The sequence below is a fragment of the Ahaetulla prasina genome, chromosome 2, assembly GCF_028640845.1.
Source record: "Ahaetulla prasina isolate Xishuangbanna chromosome 2, ASM2864084v1, whole genome shotgun sequence".
Taxonomy (NCBI): domain Eukaryota; kingdom Metazoa; phylum Chordata; class Lepidosauria; order Squamata; family Colubridae; genus Ahaetulla; species Ahaetulla prasina.
Window position 1 is genome coordinate 146,847,475 of NC_080540.1, and position 26,332 is coordinate 146,873,806.

Below are 26,332 nucleotides of genomic sequence, written 5' to 3' on the forward strand. Positions count from 1 at the left end.
TATTTATGACGGCGAAAGTGTCCCGGGGTCATGCGATCCCCTTATGTGACTTTCTGACAAGCAAAGTCAATGGGGGAAGCTGGATTCACTTAACAACCATGTTACTATCTTAACAACTGCAGGGATTCATTTAACAACTCTGGCAACAAAGGTGGTAAAATGGGGCAAAACTCACTTAACAACTGTCTTACAACAGACATTTTGTCATAAATCATAAGTCGAGGACTACCCGTATACTATAATCTCGAGCAGGAATCAGAAAAAGTTCCTTTTAGGATCCTAGAACTTGCTTAATCAGATGCTGTTATGCATTTATTGTGTAAAATAGTTGGTGATTCCTTATGTTGCAAATTAATCCCAAGATCTTTCACAATATCCAATTCGTCATAGTTAAGACAAGCAGGGGCAGTGTATCTCTCAGCTAATTAGCTAGTATATGTCTTCCTAAAGTTTTGTCCACAAATTATAGAGCCAAATCAAGCTATTTGATCCGTGAATTCCAGGTACTCTGTTGTGTATGGATTTGAATCAGGCATTTACAGTAGTGGCCAAAATTGTGGAAACCTTTTGGGAAAAGTGTATTTTTGAGGTTTGATGGCTAATAACATCTTCTTTTTTTTTTTGGACTTTCAAGATAATCACATTCCATTGCTGGAATGGCCTGGGAATAGCTCAGACCTTAACCCAGTTGAAAATCTATGATGCCTACTAAAGAAACTTGTTAGTCAGAAGTGACCCAGCAATAAAACCCAGTTAATAGAAGCAATCATCAATCTTGGTTTCACATTATAACAGCTGCAGAACTAAAAGACTTGGTTCACTCCATAGGAAGACGTTGTAAGGCCGTAATTCATACTAAAGGTTACCCAACTAAATATTAACTGACATGTGATAATTTTTGTATACCTCGTTATACTTCTTTATAACTGCTATTCTAATAGCAAATATTTCATAAAAGTTATTGCATTACATTCCTGATTAAATTATCTTTCCACTGATATATAATTTTATGGTACTACTCCCAAAAAAGTGGTGTTATTAGCTAGTTTTAGTGAATACACTTTTCCCAAAAGGTTGCACAATTTTGGCCACTACTGTATATGCTTATTGTTTATTAGACTTTACCTGTTGTAAAATTTCAGGCTTGGCCAGCTAGAAGACAGTATAATATGACTAACTGATAAACCTGTTTCTTGAAATTGATAAAAATGCAATTAAGTTAAACCCTGAAAGCTTATTGTCTAAGAAGTAGATCCATAAATTCTTTTGGTGGATTGGACTTTCACTCATAAATCTCCAAATGGGAGACCTGATTTCAGATATAATCAGAAGTTCAGAGAGATAGCCATGGAAGGAACAGGGATGTAGCCTACCACTTAAAATACCTGACTCGCTGGCTGATAAGAGACACACAGGCTTGTTTTCCTTCCTTAGTATGAAACCATCCCTTAATTAGGGCAGCTGTGAAAAATGTAACAAATACAGGTTATCCTCGACTTACAGCCACAACTGAGCCCAAAATTTCTGTTCCTAAGCGAGACAGATCTTAAGTGAATTTTGCCTGATTTTATGAGCTTTCTTGCCACTGTTGTCAAGTGAATCACTGCGGTTGTTAAATTAGTAAGGCGGCTGTTAAGTGAAGCTGGCTTCCCCATTGGTTTTGCTTGTCAGAAGGTCACAAAAGGTGATCACATGACTCCAGGACACCGCAACCGTCATAAATATGAGTCAGTGTGAAAAACGGTCACGTTACTTTTTTTCCAGCATCGTTGTAACTTCAAACAGTCACTAAATGGATGGTTGTAAGTCAAGGATTACCTGTATAGAATCCTTAAATTTGAAAAGGTCAAAATCCAGGGAGATCAGAAGTAGAATGAATTGTGTAAATATGTACCTGTGCGTATATTTTTATTTCCTCTCCCCAGTGATATTTATAGATTGCAGAATTCAAAGTTTGAATTCCTTTGGTGCAGGTAATTTATTCTACCCAGAGGTCAGGGTGCTACCAGTTAAACATGGGAAAACATCCCAATAAACATCCTTAAAGTTTCTTTAAAATTCTGACAGTAATGAAGATGCTTTAAAGAAAACCCACAAGCTAATTACAGAGGAATCCATTCCATGCCATGCTTAATACTCCCACCACTGTCACAAACTACTCTGTGTTGCAACAAAGCCACACCAATGGAAGCTGGCCCAGAAAAACAAACCCCTTTCACCTTATCTTATATACCTTGCTGAAGAATTTCTCTTTCGCTTTTTATTCTCCTGTCTTTTCTCTTACAGTTTGATTTCCGAATCTTGGAGTTGGGACTGAAAAAGCTGTTAGAACTGGCAGGACAGGGGTGAAATCCAGCAGGTTCTGACAGGTTCTGCAGAACCGGTAGCGGACATATTGAGCAGTTGAGAGAACCGGCAAATATCACGTCTGGTTGGCTCCAGAGTGGGGTGGGAATGGAGATTTTGCAGTATCCTTCCCCTGCCACGCCCACCAAGCCACACCACGCCCACCAAGCCACGCCCACAGAACCGGCAGTAAAAAAACTGATTTTACCACTGTGGCAGGGTGACAAATAGGTTTCCTAAATTCTATCACCAAAAAAGGCTACATTATGCTCATTACTTATCACTTAAATATTTCTTTGTTGAATTTTTTTTTAATATCTGGATCATAGGAAAATAATTTGAACTATGATTGAATTAAGGAACTCTCCATCATAATAGCCCTAATCTAATTTTTAACATGGAAGCAGTTACCAACAAACTTATCAAATACCGTACATTGCAAGATGCACAAATTTTCTGAGCTAAAAAATTGGTTTGGAAAATCGCTTACAGCAGTTAATTTAGTGACCTTACAAAGTTACAAGGGCACTGAAAAAAGTGAATTATGACCGTTTTTCACAGTTACGACCTTTGATCATGGGATCAAAATTCAGATGTTTGGCAACTGGTTCATATTTATGACTTGCTGTGTCAGCTTGCTGTGATCCCCTTTTATGACCTTCTGACAAGCAAAGTCAATGGGAAGCCAGATTCACTTAACAATCATGTTGCTCACTTAACAACTGCAGAGATGTATTTAACAACTGTAGCAAGAAAAGTCATAAAATAGGGCAAAACTCACTTAACAAATGCCTCGCTTAATAACAGAAATTTTAGGCTCAATTGTGGTCATTATTGTGGTCAGAGGATAATTAGAACTGCAGAAAAAATAATTGCTACCAACCTGCCTTCCATTGAGGACCTGTATACTGCACGAATCAAGAAGAGGGCCGTGAAAATATTTGCAGATCCCTCGCATCCTGGACATAAACTGTTTCAACTCCTACCCTCAAAACGACGCTATAGAGCACTGCACACCAGAACAACTAGACACAAGAACAGTTTTTTCCCGAAGGCCATGACTCTGCTAAACAAATAATTCCTTCAACACTGTCAGACTATTTACTGAATCTGCACTACTATTAATCTTCTCATAGTTCCCATCACCAATCTCTTTCCACTTATGACTGTATGACTATAACTTGTTGCTGGCAATCCTTATGATTTATATTGATATATTGACCATCAATTGAGTTGTAAATGTTGTACCTTGATGAACGTATCTTTTCTTTTATGTACACTGAGAGCATCTGCACCAAGACAAATTCCTTGTGTGTCCAATCATACTTGGCCAATAAAAATTCTATTCTATTCTATTCTATTCTATTCTATTCTATTACCTGAGGACCACCTATATTCAAAAACGAACTAGTGAAGTTGAATCTCAAAGGCGTCTGTCCGAGAGTTTCAAGATGATCAAGTTGTTGTTCTACGCACAACTCAGATAGTTGAAGTTTTGCTTTACAGGTAGTCCTCGACTTACAACCACAACCGAGCCCCAAATTTCTCTTGCTAAGTGAGACAGTTATTAAGTGAATTTTGTCCCATTTTATGACCTTTCTTGACACAGTGTTTAAATGAATCACTGACGTTGCTAAGTTAATAACATGGCTGTTAAATGAATCTGGCTTCCCCATCGACTCTGCTTGTCAGAAAGTTGCAAAAATTGATCATAAAATCCTGGGACACTGCAACCGTCATAAATATGAACCAGTTGCCAAGCATCTGATTTTTTGATCACAGGACCATGGGGATGCTGCAACGGTTGTAAGTGTGAAAAACAGTCATAAGTCACTTTTTTCAGAGCCTTTGTAACTTTGAATAGTCATTAAATAAACTGTTGTAAGTTGAGAACTACCTGTAGTTAATTAAGCAGTGACTTAAATTTGCTACTGAAAAAACAGAGAATAATAAATATTAAGAATTTTTAAAAGTGTGGAATGTATTGCCCTTCAGATGTTGCTGAATGACAATTCTGCCCTTCCAATACCATTATCTACTTTGGTTTGATGGTTGTCTACCCATCAAGAATGCCACTAAGTCCCACTGCTTTGATTTGAGAATTGGTTTATGTACACTATTTCTACTTTAGCAAGTTTCTTTAAAGTCCAAGCGCATGTACTATTGAACCCACACAGTTCAAAATCCTTCCTGAATATCTGGAATAGGCCGAAGGGATATTTACTGGTAGGTAACTGGCTGAGTTAAAAGAAGTCAGTAATTTCTGACACCCAACTATTTACCATAGTAACAGCAGAGCCCATCCCAAAACTATATTGCTGAAATTACAAAAGCTGCAGCAAGGGGAACAGGTAAGTCCAGAGTGTTTTTTCCCTATGGTAGGAGAAGTCAATGTAGCTTCTTTTCCTGAACGAACGATTTTATGCTGAAGGATTTTAATTAAAAAGAAAGCCAAACAGATCCCATAGATCTGAACTCTCCCCTCCCCTCTTGCCTGTCATATTGATGCAATATTTGGATCCAATTACACTTCCTTTCAGCCTTCAGTTCGTATTTTCAGATAAGTGCAATCATAACAAAGATAGCAAGAAAAACCAAGGCGACAACCCAAAAATCACAAGTAAGAGCTTGCCTATACACACATTCATATTGGGTAATTGTTTTGGTTTCTGTCAACAATCGCTACGACCTCCAGTGAGATGCTTTGAGATCTAAGCTTTCATTATAAAAGTAGAACTTCTACGAGAGTTCTCTGGGGAGGGGAACAATCTCAATATATTTTCACAGTGTAAATATATAATGCTTTTATAATGCCCCTTCTGAGAAGTAGCCCAAGTTAGTGGAAGTTGAGGAGGTGGGAGATATTATTCCCTAGTTCTGCCTTAAGAGACTTTTGAATTCTTTTGTAATGAACTTTACAGATTACAATAAGGAGGAAGCTATTTTGAAGCTGGTTCCTTAAATTTTCAAGCTCCCAATCATTACTGAACTTCATTTACTGAATCAAAAATTAAAATTGTATCGCTTGTTCCATGATTAACATTATCAAAGGTGCTTTTTCAAAAGGCAACTGGACTTTGACTCCTTGAAGACATTTCACTTCTTATCCAAGAGGCTTCTTCAGTTCAGAACAAAACATCTTCAAAGAAAAACAAAGTCCAGTTGCCTTTTGGAAAAGCACCTTTGGGACAACCATGACCTGGATGACTGAGAATCTCCATAGACATTATCCACTAGACTAGGTTGCTTTATCATCTTCTCAATACATGTCTAGTTCCTGCAACTCAAGGCTTCTGTTATCTGCTTAATAACATGTAACCTGAGAAACTATACTTGGTTCCAATATGGGCAATTACGAGCTAGGTGGAAAGAAGACCAGAAAATTGGTATCATGCAGAATGAAGAAAACTTGGTAAAACAAATTATAAATCAAACTCAGGCCCATATAAAGAGATTGTATAATGTGTTGATAGAAATAGACTCTGAAAGGGATTTAATAAAGGATTGTATGATCAAATGGGCACAAAATATTCAAGAACCAATATTTTTGGAAATTTGGGAAAAAATTTGGGTTAGACATGATAAATTTAGGCAAGCACAGAACTTGAGGGAAAATTTTTATAAAATGTTTTATAGGTGGCACTTAGACCCTAAGAAATTATCATGTATGTATCCAGATATGCAAGGGAAATGTTGGAGATGTAATTGTGATGATGCTACATATTTTCATATTTGGTGGACTTGTAAGAAGATTAAGGCTTTTTGGATAAGGATCTGGTGGATTATACAAATTGTTTTGAAAAAGAAGATAAAAGTTCCTACCGCAATTTTTCTTATTGGGAATTATTACGGACTGTACAGTAATTGAGACTAAGTTGATTTTAAATTTAATAACAGCGGCAAGACTACTGATAGGACAATACTGGAAGAAAAAAGTTACCTACAATAGAAGAATGGATATTGAAAGTTGCTAATTTGGCTGAGACGGCTAAAATCTCAGCCTTTTTGAAAGACACTACACAAGAAAAATATCTAACTGAATGGAAAAAATGGATTGAATATACGCAAAATAGATATCACATTAAGAGATATCAGATTGTTTTTGAATGATTAGGATGTATTTATCTTTGATTTGTATGGGGGAAGTTAGGATTTGAGAAGAAGGGGAGGATTATAATTTGTGTTAGGGAAAATTTAGCGAATGATTGTTTTTTCTTTTGAACTATACCTTGTGTTTGTTATGGGAAGTCGGGGGGGGGGGGGGAGGGAGGGGGTGGTTTTGGAGGGAATGGGGAGGGGATGGAGTGGGAGGAGTGGGGAAAAAAGGGGGGGGAATTTTTGTAAAAACTTTTTTCAATAAAAAATAAATAAAATAAAAAATAACATGTAACCTATAGATCTTCTCACCGTGTACTTTAAGATCGCACGTGTCTCGTTGTACACGTCTTTTATTATAACAAGCCTAAGAACTATTCACCTGTTGATCGTTTCATCAAGGTATCAGAGGGAAAAGGAATTTTAATCCTGACAAATTGTAGTCTTCTCTTTGGCACCCAACAACTCCCTTTATCTAAATGGCTCCTGGCTATGCCTTTGGCAAGACCAGGGATATTGTCCAAATGATACTTTTCATTCTAAAATATGATGGTGTAGAGCAAGGGTGTCAAACTCACATCGTCACGGCAGCATCACGGGATGTGTTGGGACTTTCCCCCCCCCTTTGTTAAACCGGGCATGGGTGTGGCCAGCACGTGATGCATCCGGCCCATGGGCCACAAGTTTGACAGCCCTGATCTTTTTCTCTTCCTCTCATAATATTAGCATTCAAAGTTATACAATTAGACCAATCTCCTCAAACAATCCAGAATTAATTGATTGAACACAATATTATCAGAGCATATGGTAGCTTTCTATTTAAAAGGCAATCAGACAAATTCATTGATAGCAGCTAGGTGAGATCTCTAGGACCAGAAGTGGGCTGATGAATTTAAGTTGTTACGAACAAATACCCTACAACAGGGATCTCCAACCGTGACAACTTTAAGACTTGTGGACTTTAACTCCCAGATTTCCTCAGCCAACTCTGGGAGTTGAAGTCCACAAGTCTTAAAGTTGCCAAGGTTGGAGACCCCTTCACTAGAAGGTTATTTACAGCAGCTCTTGACTGCCATTATGGGAAGTAGGGAGCCGGATCGATGCAGTGGGCCCTTTACTTCTTTGTCTTTTTCTTTTTCCTTTTTACTAACCCTGCTACTGAGTAAAAGGTATTCCTCAAAGCATTGACTTTATTAAGATGTATCGTGTGTTCGGAATATTGGAGAGCATCATGCCCTTCGCACATTCCTTCTTTCTGGTGTGAGAATCCTTTTCGTCAGGAAAGGAAGTAGCTCATTCAGGATTCCTTTCTCAAGCATCTCTCAAGACAAGCCTCTCAGATGTCCTCCCAACATCAGTCATTACTTAAATAAGCCGGTGGCTACACTTGTTCTAGGACACTGGTTCTGTGTCCAGAAGCTGCCGTTAGGCAGGAACACCAGCAGTGTTACTTCAGGACACTTTATGGGTGGAGTAGTGCCATCAAGTTGCATCAGTACTAGGAACTGCCTGATTGGGGCTGCAAAAACCCAAAGAACCACTAGATAGTAGCAAAAAGCTAGAGTTTTTTGTAACTCTTTGCTGCCATTTAGAGGTCACCCCTCTTACTTGTTGCCTGCTGCCACTTAACTCTCACCAATTGTGCCACTCTAGACAGATCTTTGGCCTTGTGTGCTTGAGGACCACGAAGCAACTACCTCCCCTATGTTGACTGTACATACACCACTGATTTTCAATAACCCTGCATAATGCTATAAGCTGTTCAAACTACCGGGAGATTTGCTTCACATGTAAAGGAACACAGTCTGGTTTGCCTAGAGCTCAAACTCTATCATCATCTTACCTGTGAGCTGATTGAAACCCATCTGGTGTAAAGCGTGTGTAACATTTTTTTCATAGTTGAGGACCACATAGAGGGCATACTTGTCTTCGTAGTATTGGGTCCCACGTATCATACGGAGGTTCTGCAGTGGCAGGTAAGTGAAGACATTCATGGCGATCAAAACATAGCCTGTTACTTCTCGGATGGTCTAGGAAGGATGAAATGAAAACATAAAACTCACCATAACTCAGCCAGACTTAACATACCTTTCAGACGTTATTTGCCAGACTGGTAGGGAATTGTCAGAAATGCAAACAAGCCAGGGGAAACTATCATAGCATTTATTGCATATATTCACTATCAAATATGCGGCTAGTCATTTTGTTAACCTATCATGCTCCCAAGTAAAATTGACGCCATCTTAGGATGCTGTGACTTAATGGAAGAGAAAAATGCATGTGATTGTAATTGGTTTTCCTGTTCTTCCTCAATGGATGGCAGCCTAAAAAAAGCTGGATTTGATACGATAGTTGTTCCATTGGCATCACGGGCTCCACAAAAGTCTGGACGCAGTTCTGATGAACTACAACAAGGAACAGTTGGTGGAAAGGATCAATGAGTAGAGTGAAGCTAAACAGACTCACATTTTTAAATAGAGATCACTGCCAAGGAACAATAAATCAGAAGGAAGAGGGGAGTGATTTCTGATTGAAATGTGCCAAACAGGAAAGAAGGCAAGATCTTAGAGAGCTATCACCATTCATTTTTTAATTTTACCAAGCCAGCTGTGTCTGAGAAGCAGTATAGTTGGCAGAAATTTTGTGGGATATAGGCAAAAAAAAATCCCACCCTGTGCTTTCAGGTAGACTCCATATCTTTATATTACACTGTTATTAGGATATAATCCATATCTAAAAACTTAAATATTCCCTATAACATGTAAATGTACACTAAACATTTCATACTTTCATAATTCCTTTGCTGAACATACCCAGTTCTTTGCAATATTCTCTCATCTTTCCAATTACCTTCTCCTACTGGTATCTTATGATTGTTTTATTTTGTTGTTTGTATGTACACTGAGAGCTTCTGCATGGAGACAAATTCCTTGTGTGTCCAATCACACTTGGCCAATAAAGAATATCCTGCTCTATATTCTACATTCTATCTTCATAAACATTAGTACTGACTTTCTCATTGTTAGTTAAGTCTTGCTACAATTGCTTACATTTATATTCTCAGTTCTTTATTTAGGGAAATAATTTTCAGACTTTTTATATCAATCCTGCCACATCTCCTCCACTATTATCCTCTCTCTCATTTTATTAGTATTTGCTTTTAATTGGGGTTGAGAAATCATGATAACATTTCAGTCTTCACCCAGAAATATAGATGTAAAGAGATGCATTTTACTCATGCATCTCCTGTATATATAGATATATATCTGCATATATGGATGGGTTCATGAAGTCACAAAGAAATAAGTAAAATTTAAAAGTCTTTATCTTCTTGAAAAATACAATATCTGAAGTAAAATAAATAAATCCAGAAAATTCTATACATAGCCAAGATATACATAATGTGTGAACAATCAGGGCTTGAGATTGGTTGTTATAACTGATGAAATAATAGGCCTATCAGCCATATACGTAACCAATTCTCTTTCAGCCAGCTGCCATATTGTGTGGCGATCATCAGCACATGTTTTTTAGTTTAGTTTAGTTTTATTAAATTTTTATACCGCCCTTCTCCCAAGGGACTCAGGGCGGTGTACAGCCAAAAGATAAGAAATATAAAAATATACAATTAAAACAACAATTTAAAACCGAGCAAATTAGAAAAAATGGCCAGTATTAAAAATTTAAAATTTAAAATTTCAAACCCTAAAATGATAAAACCCCAATTAAAATTTAAAAATATTAGGCCAGTCCCGCTTGAATAAATAAATATGTTTTCAGCTCACGGCGAAATGATGATCTCTTTAGTTAACTATGTGCCAGTATTGGAGTCAGGAGTTGGCTAGCTGCAGAAAATGTTTTTCAGACACCTCAGATTATTGTAAGAGAGCAAATGGGCACGGAAAAGACCTCTGAGATATCGAAAACACCCACTGGGTTAATAATCGACAGATTATTGTGCCATTGGAAGGACAGTGAGTTAACTTTGATCACTTTGCTCCAATTGTTTTTTTTTCTGTTTTATTTGTGATGCCATGGAGCCCACATTCCATAGGCATGCTTGGTCTAGATTAATGTTATCCTATAGCCATTTAGAGATGGGTATGTCACAGGGATGAAATCTACTTACCTTCCTTACTGGTTCGGAAGTGTGTGCGCGCATCAAATGTGCGCGCAGACCTTCTGCGCATGTGCAGAAGGTAAAAAACACATTACTTCCTGGTTAAAACCAGGAAGTAATGACACCTGGGCAGGTGGGCAGAGCTTTCCTCCACCATTGCTACCAGATCGCCAAACTACTGGTCACGATTGCTACCAGATCATGTGATCAGGTCTGATCCGGGAGCATTTCACCCTGGTATGTCACCCTTGTAGCCACTTCTCTGAGCATAATTCAAACTTCCGCTGCCTCAATCGCGAAATGAAAACAAATTATCCCAACAGAGACATTTTTAGCCAACCACTACCCACATATTCTATGTTTTTCTTAATCAGACAAATTCCTCTTTTTACTTTTTAATCAAACTAGGCTTCCTTCCTATATCTGGGGTTACCTATCAAAAAATATTACTTTGCTGAATAAGTCATAATCTAAAATAATCTACTGAAATTGTTGACACTGACTTCAAAACATTATATAATGAGACATTAATCCTAAATGTATTTATTTTTGAGTAAAGCTCTTTAGGGTAAATAAATTTGGCATGTTCCTTGGATAAATTATTTAAATTATTCACAATCATTAGTCTCTCATGATTCAGGTATTAGGGAAGGGAAAAGAATGATGAGACACAATGGAATGGGCATGTAAGCATTTTCTGTTTTTTCCCTGCAATCTATCCAATTAATTAGATGCTTATTGAAAATATAGCAAAGTAAGATGTATATCACTGATTTATTTTTTAATCTGCCAGGAGCAAGTGAGAGCATGACCGTCATTTGAATAGAATAGAATAGAATAGAATAGAATTTTATTGGCCAAGTGTGATTGGACACACAAGGAATTTGTCTTGGTGCATATGCTCTCAGTGTACATAAAAGAAAAGATACGTTCACCAAGGTACAACATTTACAACACAATTGATGGTCAGTATATCAATATAAATCATAGGGATTGCCAGCAGCAAAGTTACAGTCATACAGTCATAAGTGGAAAGAGATTGGTGATGGGAACGATTTGTCATGTATACATACAATAATTAATATAATAATAATAATAATAATAATAATAATAATAATAATAATAATAATAATAATAATAATAATAATACAATCATTAATAGAAACAAAAATTGGAGTAGATAACTTCAGTCTGGTGAATGTAGATGGAGGAAGCTAAGATTTCCTACAGAGAATTTTCTATGCTAGTTTCACTGAAAAAAGGAAACGTATCAAGTCCTCCACCACATCTAGTTACCTGCAGGAAAGAAAGATCCTGGTTTTGTCCAATGAGCACTATCTCAAGGTTGCCCATGACGATCTCACAGTTGTTGTACATTTTATATAGTGTCTGATACCGTTGCTGGGCATCTCCTGTCACACTGAGCTCGTTTTGGGTGCCTGCACAAACTGGGGGGGAAAAAGAATGAAAAGAAAGGGAATGCATAAATTTTTATTTTTATTTTATTTTAATTTTATTTTATTTTATTTATTTGCATTTATATCCCGCACTTCTCCGAAGACTCAGGGCGGCTTACACTATGTTAGCAATCATCCTATTTGTATATTTATATACAAAGTCAACTTATTGCCCCCAACAATCTGGGTCCTCATTTTACCTACCTTATAAAGGATGGAAGGCTGAGTCAACCTTGGGCCTGGTGGGACTAGATAATTGCAGGCAGCTGTGTTAAAAACAGACTGTCTTACCAGTCTGAGCCACAGAGACCCTGTGGCTCAGGGCCTCTGTGGCTCACCAGACATAGTTCAGTGCTTATTCTATAATAGTCTGCATCATAAAAAGCAAAGGCATCCATATATCATCACTTTCTGCTTTGATCAACGATGTCCACCAGAGCATGGCACTAGTAAATACCAGGAATGGAGTAGATAAGATACTCCAGTCCAATCGAAGTTCTTACAGGACTCTGTTCTTTCAAATTAATCAAATATCAATCTTGATGGGTATATCTGAGGTTAGCTTCACTGTCATGGGTTCCATCTAAAAACATATGAATTAAATTTTTATGAAGGTGCTTAGGTATTGTTGTTATCTCTTCCTGCATTATTATTTGCAAAATTCTTCAGGGACAAGGGAGGATGATTAGACATTACAGTCAATCTTAAAAAAAGATTTGTCATTAGACAAAGGTGCTGCCCTTGTTTTGAGATGGAATAAATTTTTAGGTGATCCAATGGCATCATGACCAAGGGCTCTCCTGTAATTAATTAATACAGGTCCTTGTAATTAAGCAAAATCTCATTATGTCTCTATAGTTTCTATTGATGGGAAGCTTCCATTTCAAGGTAATTGACAGTTCAAACTCTGGTCAATTTTGTCCCTGTTCACTTTGCTTGGGCTATTTTAACTAGTAGGAGGAGCTGTAAGGAATGGAAGACTGGGAATAAATCTACAGTCAAAATACCTTGGATCAATCTCAGATACATTTGAAAAGCTGAGAAGCAGAGAAACTATTGCCCTTAAATATTTCCCAAGGAATCTAATGCTTCCAAGGCAGAGGAACAAAGATACACAAAACAAAAATATGTAAGAAACAGAGACATAATCCATAAAGGACTTTTCCTAAAAACAGATTGCCACTCATCTAAACTGATAAGAAAGATTAGATGATATGACAAAATCCAATAAGAGCAACACCAAGCAACTATGTTGTACAGCATCCTCTTCCAAATTTTTTTTTTCTTTTGCTTCTTTCTTGGAACTATTAACATTAGAGATATGCATCTACCTGTGAATTCCTCAGAAGGATAGTAATGCTGGCTAATATCCAAAGAGAAATTTCAAGTGTGTGACGTACAAACTAGAACATTTTATATTCTCCACTGTTCATAGAATTATAGGGCTGGAAGGGACCTTGGAGGTCTTCTAGTCCAATCCCTTACCCAAGGCAGGAGTTCTTATACCATCTCGGACAAAACTTCTAGTGATGGAGCATTCACAACTCCAAGAGGCAAGCTGTTCCATTCATTAATTGTTCCCACTGTCAGAAAATCCCTCATTTCCAAGTTGGATCCCCCTTTGATGAGCTTCCACCCGTTGCTTCTTGTCCTACTCTAGATGTTATGGAGAATATTTATTTATTTGTAAATAAATAATAAATATTTATATTTATTTATTTATAAAGAATAAAGAATAAATCGACTCTTCCCTATGACAGCCCATCAAGTATCATGTCTCCCTTAAGCCTTCCTTTCACAGGCTAAACATACCTACCATCATTCCCTTCGCCGTTTATCACACAGTTTAGCCCCCTGACCCCTTATTATCTTTGTTGTACTTCTCTGCACTCTTTCCATGGCCTCAGCATCCTTTTTGTATTGTGGAAACTGGATGCAGAACTGGACGGAGTGATTCCAAATGTGGCCTCATTAGTACAGTACAGAGTGATACTATCTGATGTTGCAAGCTAGGACTGTGCTGGCTTTTTTGGCAACTGTACCATCCTGCTGACCCATACTGAAGTGGTGGTCTACTAGCACACTTAGATCCCTGTCACAGGCACTACTGTCCAGCCAGGTACTGCCTATTCTGTACCTGTTGTTCTTCCACCTCCTCTTTCTCCTTTTCCCACTTACAAGTTATTATTAACTCTTCCCTCTCCCTAACTTCTAAACATTTACCCTGAAGAGTAGGAGTCCCAGCCAATCAGAAAAGGCTCAATATTACTTAGGAAAGCCAAAACATTTTAGTTTCACACAATGTGTGAAGATCCATCACATCTAGAAAGAATGGTCACCCCCTGAATATGGAGTATAGGTCTATAATTCGCTTTTACGATGAGGCCTCCGAGGTTCAGGATATGAATGCTAACTAGAAATGTTTAAAAGGCGCAGTCTCTACCTACCTAGAGGGTGTGAGGTTGGAAAATGCTGCTCTACTGGATGACAAACAGGTCCTACCAAAAGCGTAGAAAGGGGTAGAAAACTGTCACCCTGGTGTCCTACTTCCTAGCTTTAACCAAAGTCAACCAGTCCTAAGTGACATGCATGAACGAAAATTGTGAGCATTTGCACATTCAGTGTCCTCTCCCTGAAGGTAAATAAAAACAGTCACATTCTCCCCACAGCTTAAGCAGATTCACTTCACTGCAAGAGGAAGGGTGTGATAAGGTTGAAACCGTAAGGAATTAAGATATTAAGTAAGGAATTAAGATTTTTTTTTTTATTAAGATGCTTGATGAGATCACGATCAACCCCTTTTTGGATCTAGTTACCTGAAAGCACAAAATCCACTATGAAATTTACAGTAACAGGAAGTGGTATGTAAATATTTATTGAATAAACAAGCAAGACCTAATTGTCTATTCTTCCTCTATCTACCACAGAGATCAAAGCAGTTGACTGGAAAAGTAAGATTCCAAAAAGTTAAAAAGGACTACCTACTGGAGTCAGAATCTAGGGTTTCTATTAATCCTGTATTCCTGAAGAAACCACATTTGGCTAGGATCACTAAGTAATATGCTACGGTTTTTATTTATTTCTATCCTGACTTTTCTACAAATGTCAAGATGGCAAACATATCCAACACAACCTTCCTCCTCCTACAGTACTTCCCCCAGAACAAGTGGAGAGAGAGTGACTGGCCCAAAGTCATCCAGGCAGCCTTCATAGCTAAAGGAGGACTTGAACTTATGGTTTCCCATTCTCTAGCCCAGTGATGGTTAACCTTTTCAGCAGAGTGCTGAAACTGGAGCGCGTGGGCAGGCCAGAGCACCAGAACGTGGAAGAGAATAGCTGGCCCGTGTGCATGAGCGCGGCAGCCAGTTGCTTTTCCAGGTTCCGTCGTGCGCATACGTGCCGGCCAGTTGGTCCAGCTTGCATGGCCTGATGCCTTAACCACTAGACCAAAATGGCTCTCTTTCAAACCATAATGGCCAGAATTGTGCACTGCACCAATTCGAAACCAAACAAAGCATTTGATGTATGAACTCAGCCACTTACCCTGAGAGCACAGATAAGATGCTCCTTGCTCATTGGGTGAATGGTCCAACACTCAAGTACCTAAGACTGTAAGCTTATCAGATGAAAATGTTTCCAAAGGGTAACAGGCTTAACTCTGCTGCCCTAAATATAATAGCCTGTGTTGCAGAACACATTACCACACAATGATACAACCACAATTGGTTGAATAAACCAAACTTTGTGAGGCACACACAGGACACTAAACCACAAATAAGTACTCACCATTTCTCCAGATTGTTTGAGTCAGTGAGCACATTTTAAAGTTCGACAGCTGTTAGAAACACTCACACCAAATAGGTGCCACTGTTGATCATTCACTCATAAAATGCCCATTCACAAGAAGGCAAATAGAATAGACTGCTCCTGGACACTCCCTGCCCAACGTTCCCAACCCCTCAACTTGTTTTTATTTATTTCCAAAAAGACACTTTCAAATAAAGCAGTAGGCTGCAGCCTTCCACCATCTTACTTTTCTCAGAAAATAGCAGCATCTGTTATTGAGCCACAGTGGCACAGTGGTTAGAGCGCAGTACTGCAGGCTATTTCTGCTGACTGCCGGCTGCCTGCAATTTGGCAGTTCAAATCTCACCAGGCTCAAGGTTGACTCAGCCTTCCAGCCTTCCGAGGTCGGTAAAATGAGGTCCCAAATTATTGACTCTGCATATATGATCCAGATATGCTGACTCTGTAAACCACTTAGAGAGGGCTTAAAGTACTGGGAAGCGGTGTATAAGTCTAAGTGCTATTGCTATCTACTGGGAAAGTTAGAAAACCCAAGATGGCCAATTCAGCAGCGTGATCACAGTTCTCCCCATGTTGTACGTGTTTTGATGTTGCAGGCAGATATAAAGGGACAGGCTTAAATTGCACTGCTGCGACTGCCATCTTGTCTTTTTTTAGCAACCCTCCCTCCAAATGTTTCTGGCAGAAGGTCTGTGAGGCCCAAATATACCCTTGTACAGTAATTGAAAATTTTAAAGCCTGATTCTTTAAACTCGTGGTGCTTTTTTTAATTAAAAGAGTCTATGAAGGCAGGTGGAGTACTATGACTAAACACTTGCAAAGCTGTTTCAATATTGATTAATTTGTACATGGGTGGAGTATTACTGTGCTGAATCATATTTATCGGCAAAGGTGAAAGAGAGGCCAACTCGGATACAGGCATATTAAAAGAAAGCAGAGGAGTCATCAGTGAAAGTTCTGGACTGGATTATTTTGCTCTAAAAACAGAGGTACAGCTTTGAGTATTTGGTATTTGCAGGTCCACACTCTGGTCACAAATCATAGGTTAAGGAAGCTTTGACCCACTGGTTGTTTTCCATGAGTGCATCAATTTGGAGTTAATAAATAACCAAGGAGAATGCCCTGTTCAGCTTTTAAATGCATACCTCACCTCCTATTTCTTATGCACAAGCACTATAGATTCTTAAGTCAGGTCCTGCATATAAATACACTATAGGATGAATAACTAGAGGGTGGTAAGCCCATCTTTATTAATTGGCTAGAATGGATTAAACACAATTAAACAGAGCATATAAAACTTTTGCTAGGCCAATTCTTGATTACTGCTCGCCTGTCTGGAACCCATACCATATATCTGATATCAATACAGTTGAGCGTGTCCAAAGGTATTTTACGAGAAGAGTTCTCCACTCCTCCGTAACCAATAAAATACCTTATTCCACCAGACTTGATATCCTGGGTCTAGAAAACTTGGAACTTCGTCGCCTTCGACAGGACCTGGGTTTAGCTCATAGAATCATCCGTTATAATGTCCTTCCTGCCAATGACTACTTCAGTTTCAACTACAATAACACAAGAGCTACCAACAGATTTAAACTTAATGTCAACCGCACCAGTTTAGATTGCAGAAAACACGATTTCTGTAACAGAATTATCTATGCTTGGAATGCATTACCTGACTTTGTGGGTCTCTTCTCATAACCCCAAAAGTTTTATTAAAAATCTATCCACTGTTGACCTCACCACATTCCTAAGAGGACTCTAAGGGGCGTGCATAAGAGCACAAATGTGCCTACCGTTCCTGTCCTATTGTTTCTTCCCCTATATATATATATGCTTATACTACCTTGTTTTTCCTCATATATATGTTTATATATTATATAATCTTTTGTGTTATGCTTGTTGTGCTTGTGTATATTGTTATGACAAAATTAAATAAATAAATAAATAAATAAACAATGCCAACAGCCATTTACTGTAACACTTTCAGAGATCTTCAGTAGTGACACCTTACTTTTTTTTTTTTTTTTGTTTACATTTATATCCTGCCCTTCTCCGAAGACTCAGGGCGGCTTACAGTGTATTAGGCAATAGTCTCATTCTATTTGTATACTATATACAAAGTCAACTTATTGCCCCCCCAACAATCTGGGTCCTCATTTTACCTACCTTATAAAGGATGGAAGGCTGAGTCAACCTTGGGCCGGGCTTGAACCTGCAGTAATTGCAGGCTCTGTGTTCTAATAACAGGCTTCTTAACGGCCTGAGCTATCCCGGCCAATAAAACTTTATTGAACTAGTGGGGAGGGAGAGAACTCATTTTCTCCCAATTGGGGGGAGTTGAAGAGTAAATCTACATTATGAAATAAACGATGCAGATGCCATCATTTGTATGTATTTGTGCCATTTGTATCATGATGTCACGATGCAAATTGTCTCCAATTATGGAATTTGGATCAACCCCCTGTCATTTCTAATATATCCTTACAAATTAACATAGCTGTTGCATACTTTTACTTATATATACATATTTTTCTTTCATGATAAGTTGTTTTTATTTATGACGATGTTTGTGTATACTGTTGTGACAAAAATAAATAAAAAATAAAATAAAATAACAAAATATGGTCAATTGACGGTTTTAATTTCGGCCTAGTATTGAATAAGCTTTTTAATTGTCATTTTAATATGTATATTAACTGTTTTAAATGAAGGCTGTACACCGCCCTGAGTCCTTCGGGAGAAGGGCGGTATAGAAGTTTGATTAATAAATAAATAAATAAAAAAGTGAATGGGAATTGCAACTGAGTTTGGCCTGCTGCATACAGCTCCGCGGCAGGCCAGCAAAGATTTCACAGTAGCAGCAGAAACAAAAGCCTTTTCTCTCACCCAAAATTAAAATCTAGAAATTTCCTTGGCAGAAGGAAAGGGGATAGATTTCTCCGTGAACAGAATTGTTCTTGAATTGAAACAAGTTCCCAGGCTAAGCACAAGCCCCATCTTACTGGCCATTATTTTGCATTTGTCTCTAATCTGTAGATTGGGTGATTTGAGTGACAAACAAGCTGGATAGTGCATTTTGAATATTTCTGTAGTAATGTATTACCTGCGTCCCTGGATGTCGATTTTTGTAAACTTTTCATAGCCATTAAGGCAAGAGTATCAACTGATATACACAGTAAGCAAACAGAATGGCAAATACATTTGAAAAGCTTCCTGCTTAGTTCCAGAACTGCTTTTTGGGACCAAATCTCAGATGGGTGGCTAATAAATTTTTACAAATAAATAAATCAAATATGCGAAGTAAGATTTCAATGAATACAGTTTAGTCAAGAAATACGCTGCAGACCAGCACTTGATAAAGCAGCCATCAAGGCCTTGGAAAAGATATTTTGAATATCATTTTGAATATTTTGAAAACATTTGAATGCTGTGATGTGACACTTTATAAAAGCAAAAGATGAACTTTAAAGAAGCAGGATAGGAAGACTATTGACACCTTTGAACTAACTATGATGTCAGAAAAAACTCCTGAGAATAACCTAGACAGCCAAAACAACAAATCATGGATTCTTGGACAAATCAACCCAGAGTTCTCATTTTGAGGCACAAACCACCAGGCTCAAATTATCCTACCGTATTTTCAGCTCTCTGGAAAAAGCTTTAATGCTGGGAAACGTGGAAGGAAAAAGAAGAAGAAAATGGTCTACTTCTATCTTCTCCAGAACTATGTTTCCAGAAAAAAATTATGTCCTGCTAAGGCTGTCATAATTTCACTGTTACAGAAGTACTGGCCCAGTTACCCTATGGTGATAAAGCAGGTCATCCTCGTTTAGTGACCTTCATTCAGCAAACATTTGAAGTTGTAAGGGTGCTGAACAAACAGATGTGGTGACCAGTTCTGCAACTGTCACAACATCCCCAGAATCATGTGATCATGATTAGGGCACTTGGCAACTGGTTTATCTGCAACTTTCCCTACCAGCTTTTGACAAGCACTTCTGGCAGCCCCATCCCAAGACGGATCTCCTGTACCTTAGCAATCAATTTGAAAAACAATTACATCAGAAAGGCATTTAAGGGGAGGGAGCTTGCAAAATTTCAAAAGGGTAAGTATTGGGTTGGGACATTAAGAAGAGTGAAAAAACAGTCATCACATAATTGAAACTATAGTCAGTGCATATGATGGATATGAAGACACAAGAAAAACTTGAGCATCCAGAGTATCCAAACAAACATCCAATTTGCAGCCTCTCATGTCTACAGACTCCACCAAAATTATTTGTTTCCGCTCTCAGGAAAGAGAACTAGCAAAGAGCACTGAATTCTACAACAGGCCCCTGCATTCTTTCCCCCAAAGAATTATGACTAGAATATGTGGCTGAAACTATGGTGTGTGGGGGTTTTTTTCAAATTTTTCACTCTGCTTAAAAATTAGAGCCGTCAAAAATGACCTTCCTTTTCCCCCCATGTTAATTTTTTCATTATATGGAATGTTTGCAGGGATGTATTAGCTTTTGCAGAATATTGTTGATGTATCTAGGCTCTATAATGCTCATGGAGCTCTCTTGAAGACTGACATTTCAAAACTCATGGCTCTTTAAAACAACTGTCCTCTGTGGATTTAAAAGGATCTCCTTTTAAAATCATCCAAGTTCTTATTTCTTATGGAAACAAACTTCACATGTTCATTATACACTGTGTAAAAAAGTGTTCTTTTGTTTTCTCTAAATCTTCCAGTCACTTCACTGGTTGAGCTCTGATCCTAGTCCTGGGAGCAATATGGCCAGCAAACAAATGTAACTAATAAATAAGTTACTGGTCCCAAAAAAACCCACTCCAAATACAGTAAATAAATAGTAGTTTGTAGGTGCATAACGAAGCAATTTCAGTGATAGATCTAGTAAAAATATTTTATCCTTGTCACAGAATAATAAAAACTGTATCCTTCAACACTTAGAAAATAAATTCTAGGAGATAAATGTATACATATACCTATCTTGCTTGTTTCTTGTTCTTCAACTAAGAAATGGAGAACTTTGTTTACACTCGGAACAAAGCCCTATAATCAAGGTAGCAATTCAATTCATAAAAAGGAATTTCTAGAAATTAATAAAGCTTTTAGGGGGGGATGCTAGGCTTGTCACTACTGAATTGTGGCTATGTTTTGTCCTATTGAAGGCCCTAGCTTGGGTGTGTACAGTTGTTTAATATCTACGAAGTTTACGGGAGTTAAATGCAAACCTTCCTAAGCCCACAAGCTTTCTCCTCCTATTGCCTCCAAACTGACACACCGCCAAACTGGCTGGGCAGCTTCTTTTGCCAAGTGTGGCACAACCCACTAACCAACCGGCTCAACCAACAGCCAATCAGGAGTTTACAGTGCGTGACATTCAGAGGGTTGGTTGGTACCCAGAACACAACAGGATTTGGCTTTCCAAACATGCATCACAACTTTTTCAACCATGGGGACGAGGACAAAGAGATACAGTTGTGGCTAGAAATGACAACACAGAATTCTTGAGCAAGGGGGAGGGAAGCAATGGGCCTCCAGATGTTGATACACCGCAACTCTTGGCATCCCCAGACAGGAGAGTCAGAAAGGATGCTGGCATATCTGATTGTTATTGTTGTGATAAGGAGCTCAAGCCATTTCCAATTTTTCTCTGCAGCCACAACTTGGCTGAGAGAAAATAACTGACCCAAAGTGGTGAGCTTGAATGGCCAGGTGTTCCTGGTCCCAGCCTGACACTTTAACCCTTGCAATACCTTGACTTTGTAGTTCAGCAACATCTAGAGCAGGGGTGTCCAAACTTGGTCCCTTTAAGACTTTTGGACTTCAACTCCCAGAGTCCCTCAGCCAGCAAAGCTGGCTAAGGAACTCTGGGAGTTGAAGTCCAAAAGTCTTAAAGGGACCAAGTTTGGACACCCCTGATCTAGAGGATCACAACTCCTTGTTTAATGGTTAACTGCTTCTCTGATGCATCTCAAGTTATATGATTGATCCCACTTGATGAATTTGACTTGAGAGGCATATTAGAAGTCCATTCAATCATTTAAAATCAGTTCTGTCTGCTCTCGTAAATCAAATCTCTTTCACCCCATGAATCATCCAGAGGGTCCAAGCGTTCACAGAAGAATTAGGCCTCTTGGGTGTGGAGACAGAAACCCCTGCCAGATCTGAAAAGGGCGGGAAGTCCAGTCACAGGGGCTGCATTGTCCTTGGATGGAGCTGCTCTGTTCTGAAAAGGCTGCTTTAGGCAATGTCCTGGCTGGACAACAACGGGTTGATTATCCATGGAAAGGTGGACGGAACTGGAGGCCTGGCTAAGAACTCCACCCTAGCAAGGACATAAAAGATCTTACCCCAAGGCTACACGAAGAAATAAATGTGGATCTGCTCTGAAAGGACCCTCTACTCCCCCATCCTGCAGAGGCTTGGGTTTTGCTCCTATCCCTCCTTTCTGTTTTGTCGGGTATATTCTTCCAATGAACCCACAGGGCTATCAGGCAGCTGCACAACAACCACCCAAATAGCATGCTGGTGTGTGTGTATAACTTTTTGAGGACCCGCACAAACAGACATTACTTGGATTTTAATGTCATCTGGCCAATCCAAGAAATCATATACAATTGGTTCAAGAGCCTCTCCGTTGCAGAAGGTTAACATGACTGATAATCTCATGAAGGAATCCGTTTAAGTTACAGTGCAGGGATAACAAGGAATGGGCACCTCTGCTCTAGGGCAGGAATGGGTAGCGGTAGCCACCTGATGTCCCTGAACTATAACTCCCCACCCCCCAAAGCTCCAGCCATCATAGCCAAGGGTGAGGGATACTGAAAGTCATTGTCGGATGGGCTAAAGGTTCCTTATCCTCTTCCTAGTGTTTCAGAAATGAAAACGGGCATCTGTCCATTATGCAGAAGAAAGACTGGTAGAGGCATCTAAGGATGCTACAAGAGAAGAAAAAGTGAACATGCTAAAATATCCTTTTGCCTTCAGTTAGCTTTACTTTGCTTAATTTCCACAATGTGGTACTCTCCAACTGAGTTTAACTTCAGTTCCTAACTAGCATCCTTATGGCCGAGGCAACCATAAAGTGTCAGGGAAGACCGTGTCCAGGCATTCTGCAGCAGATATATATAATGCATTTGATTACTAGAAAATGAAAGTTCTTATTATCCTTTCTCACATTAAGAGTCCTTGAAGTGCGACTATAGCTACTAGCATCTCCTTGGAAAGCCTGGAGTTTATTTTGCATATTTTTTCTTTCACAGAATCAATGAAAAGCAGCACACATAGGTATTCCGGTTAGTCTCACCTCTAAACAGTGGCCAGATCTACTAGAGCTTGCTTTATCAAGACAGCTGCGTCAGTTGGGTCCTCACAATAGGTGCATGTTCACAGGGATCCTGTGAAGTGCACCAGGTTGTAACTAATACCTTCCTCTTGCAGTTGGCCAGCCATGTTCTTTTCCTCCCTCATATACTGTAGACCAGAGTTCCCCAACCTTTCTGGCTTTGCGGACCAGTGGGGGGGGAGAAGGGATGGTTCTGGGCGAGCAGCTAGCAAGCATGCATGTTCAGTTCCATTTGTGCAAGCGGTGTGCGCACACACCTGCCACTCACTTAAATGAAGCATGTGTGCGTGTGCTTGCCCACTGCTTGCACAAATGAGGGTCTGAGTGTGCTCATTGGCCGTTTCCATGGCCTGATTGTAAACCCCTCATGGTCCGTTAGAGGGCTGCGGCCCACAGGTTGGGGACCCTGCTGTAGATTTTTTTAAGCAGCCAGGAGTTGGTCAAGCCAAGCGAGAAGAGTAGCTGTAACACCCAAATAGTTTTCAAGGGCATGCAACCGAATCTCTTAAAGTGATGCCCCAACAATTTGTTTAGGGACTTTTCAGTTATGGCACTGAAACAAGTGACGTATGACCATTTTTCACACTTACAACTGTTGCAGCATCCCCTTGGCCATGTGGCAATTTGGCAATTTTAACAGCTGACTAACGTTTATGATAGTTGCCGTGTCCCAGGGTCATGTGATCCCCTTTTCCGACCTTCTGACAAGCAAAGTCAATGAGAAAGCCAGATTCACTTAACAACCGTATTGCTAATTTAACAACTGCAGTGATTCACTTAACAACTGTGGCGAAACAGGGCAAATCTCACTTAACAACTGCCGTGCTTCACAACAGAAATGTTGAGCTCCACTGTGGTCGAAAGTCAAGGATTGCCTGCGCTTTGTTCACACAGACACGCACACGCACAAACACACACACAAACACTTTCTTTGTAAGTCGAGGTTGAATGCTCTTGGCACTGTGGAGGAAGTGGCTGTGTTGTATATGGGAAGCTCGCCTTTAAGAGTCCATTTCTTACTCCCAGACATGAGTGACACATCCGTCCTAGTCCATTCGGCTGGCAGCCTCCTCTCTCAGTGGGCAAAATAGGCAGAGAATCAGAGAGTACTGGCAACTTTGCACACACAGCCCCTTCTCTCTAATCCAGACAGTGGCTCCAGCCTGGGAGAGAGGCCACAGCCAGACATATGGAGGCACTTCCTGAAGAGATAACAGTACAAAGGAGGGGTGGGGGGGTACAAAAAAGAGGGGTGGAAGGAAAAGAGGGAAGAAATGTTTACTACCTCTCAATCATCTGCCCCGCCTCCCCCCCCCCCGCTTTCCTTCTTCAGCCTTGGAGGCTGGGATCCCCGTTCGGACTCCCCATTCTGAACAACTCTAAGCGTTTAAGGCCTAATAGTTTTCCCTGGGTGGCAAGCCTCAATGGTGTAGACACGGATTACAAAGAAAGAATCAAGGATGGCCCAGAGTTTTTGGTTTTGTTTTGTTTTTTTTCAAGTCTATGCTGAACATGAGCTGGAGGGGGCGGGGAGGAAGTGACAAGTAGTGGTTTGGAAGCCGGCGAGGGCTAGGAGCCAGACCTACTGGGTTTTGTCCCCCTGTCACAGTGACAAGTCTTTTGCAGGGCCGCTATTCAAGTCCCAGACGTGACTCAGAGCTGAGCAGGAGAAGGGGGAAAAAAGAGCAGTTTTGTCTCTGCCCAGGCTGAGATAAGAACTGACTTCTCCTCCGCCAGCCATCAAAGACTTTGCCATAATTCCAGGGTCTCTGTCCTATCAAAACAAGGACACCTGAGTTGGCTCTGGTAGGTGGAAATTATTGCTCTCCTAATATGTATACAATCCGTTGCTGGAAACAGCAACTTGCTGGAAGCAGTAACTTAGTAATAAACGAAGGCATAGAAATCAGAGACTCTCACTAAAAATGCCCTATCAGTGCCTGTAATCGAATCTATTAAGTGTTCTTTCCAGTTCTGCACTGAAAATACTGGGTAGGTCATTCACACTGTGAAATGGGTCTATGCTTTGCTTCTTGTAGGCCCTGATTTTTCCTGGGAATTGGAGGGTTCCAGGGCTGAGTCCAGAGAGCCACTTTCAAATTTACACAGAAATGCAGGATTTTATTTTGTATTCATTTTATTTATAAAGGTAAAGGTTTAACCTGTCCAGTTGTGTCCGACTCTAGGGGGCAGTGCTCATCTCCATTTCTTAATCAAGGGAGCCTGAAAACATTTCCATGGTCAAGTGGCCAGCATGACTATACACAGAATGCTGTTACCTTCCACCATAGTGGTACCTATTTATCTACTCACATTTGCATGCTTTCGAACTGCTAGATAGACAGGAGCTGGGGCACGGATGGGAGCTCACCCCATCACACAGTGCTTGGGTTTCAAACTCAAGCTATCAGCTTTCCAGCTGATAAGCACAAGCTCAGCATCTTTAACTAATGAGCCAAGGCGCCCCCCCATTCATATTTTATTTATATCCTACCTTTATTATTTTTATAAATAACTCAAGGCAGTGAACATACCTAATATTCCTTCCTCCTTCTGTTTTCCCCATAATAACAACCCTGTGAGGTGAGTTGGCTGAGAGAGAATGACTGGGCCAAAGTCACCCAGCCAATTTTCATGCCTAAAGTGGGATTAGAACTCACAGTCTCCTGGTTTCTAAATCAGCACCATAACCACTAAACCAAATTGACTCTAATTCTAATTCTACAAGGTACACCTGTAGAAGTCAGAGGACCCAACCATTTCAATGTTTTAAAAAAACAATGCCAGAAAAGCTGTTTATTGAAACCTTGTGAGTCACCATCAGCTTACATGGCTCCACAAAGGAATCACACACACACAAAAGCAAGGCTGATGTGTTCTTTTTGGAATATGGAAAGTCAATGGGGAGCTCTGAAAGAACATAGCCAGTCTCACTTATATGTATTTTGCATGCATTTTTTATAAAAAGGCTCCGTCCATATATGCTTGAATGTGTGTACTAAGATCCTTTATGTAACAGGGAAGTCGACTAAGATCCACGCATCCTCATCTATTCTCTGAACACTGGAGAGTCATCTGAACCCAACTAAAGCAATTTTACATAACTAAACCAACTTTGATTCATTTGGCAGGTCACAATCAACTTA

General features: G+C 39.5%; 1 protein-coding gene across 2 annotated transcripts in view; it reads right to left on the reverse strand.

Annotated features, from left to right (window-relative positions):
- ERBB3 (erb-b2 receptor tyrosine kinase 3) overlaps positions 1 to 26,332 on the reverse strand; it is a 119,412-nt gene that overhangs the window by 48,318 nt on the left and 44,762 nt on the right. For both annotated transcript variants that reach the window (XR_009153380.1, XM_058168536.1), the window contains exons 2-3: positions 11,858 to 12,009; positions 8,285 to 8,471 (exon numbers count right to left, since the gene is read on the reverse strand). Coding sequence is in view for 1 of the 2 variants with exons in the window: in XM_058168536.1 (XP_058024519.1) it covers positions 8,285 to 8,471; positions 11,858 to 12,009 (339 nt within the window). In the remaining variant the exon portion in view is untranslated. The remainder of the gene's footprint in view (positions 1 to 8,284; positions 8,472 to 11,857; positions 12,010 to 26,332) is intronic.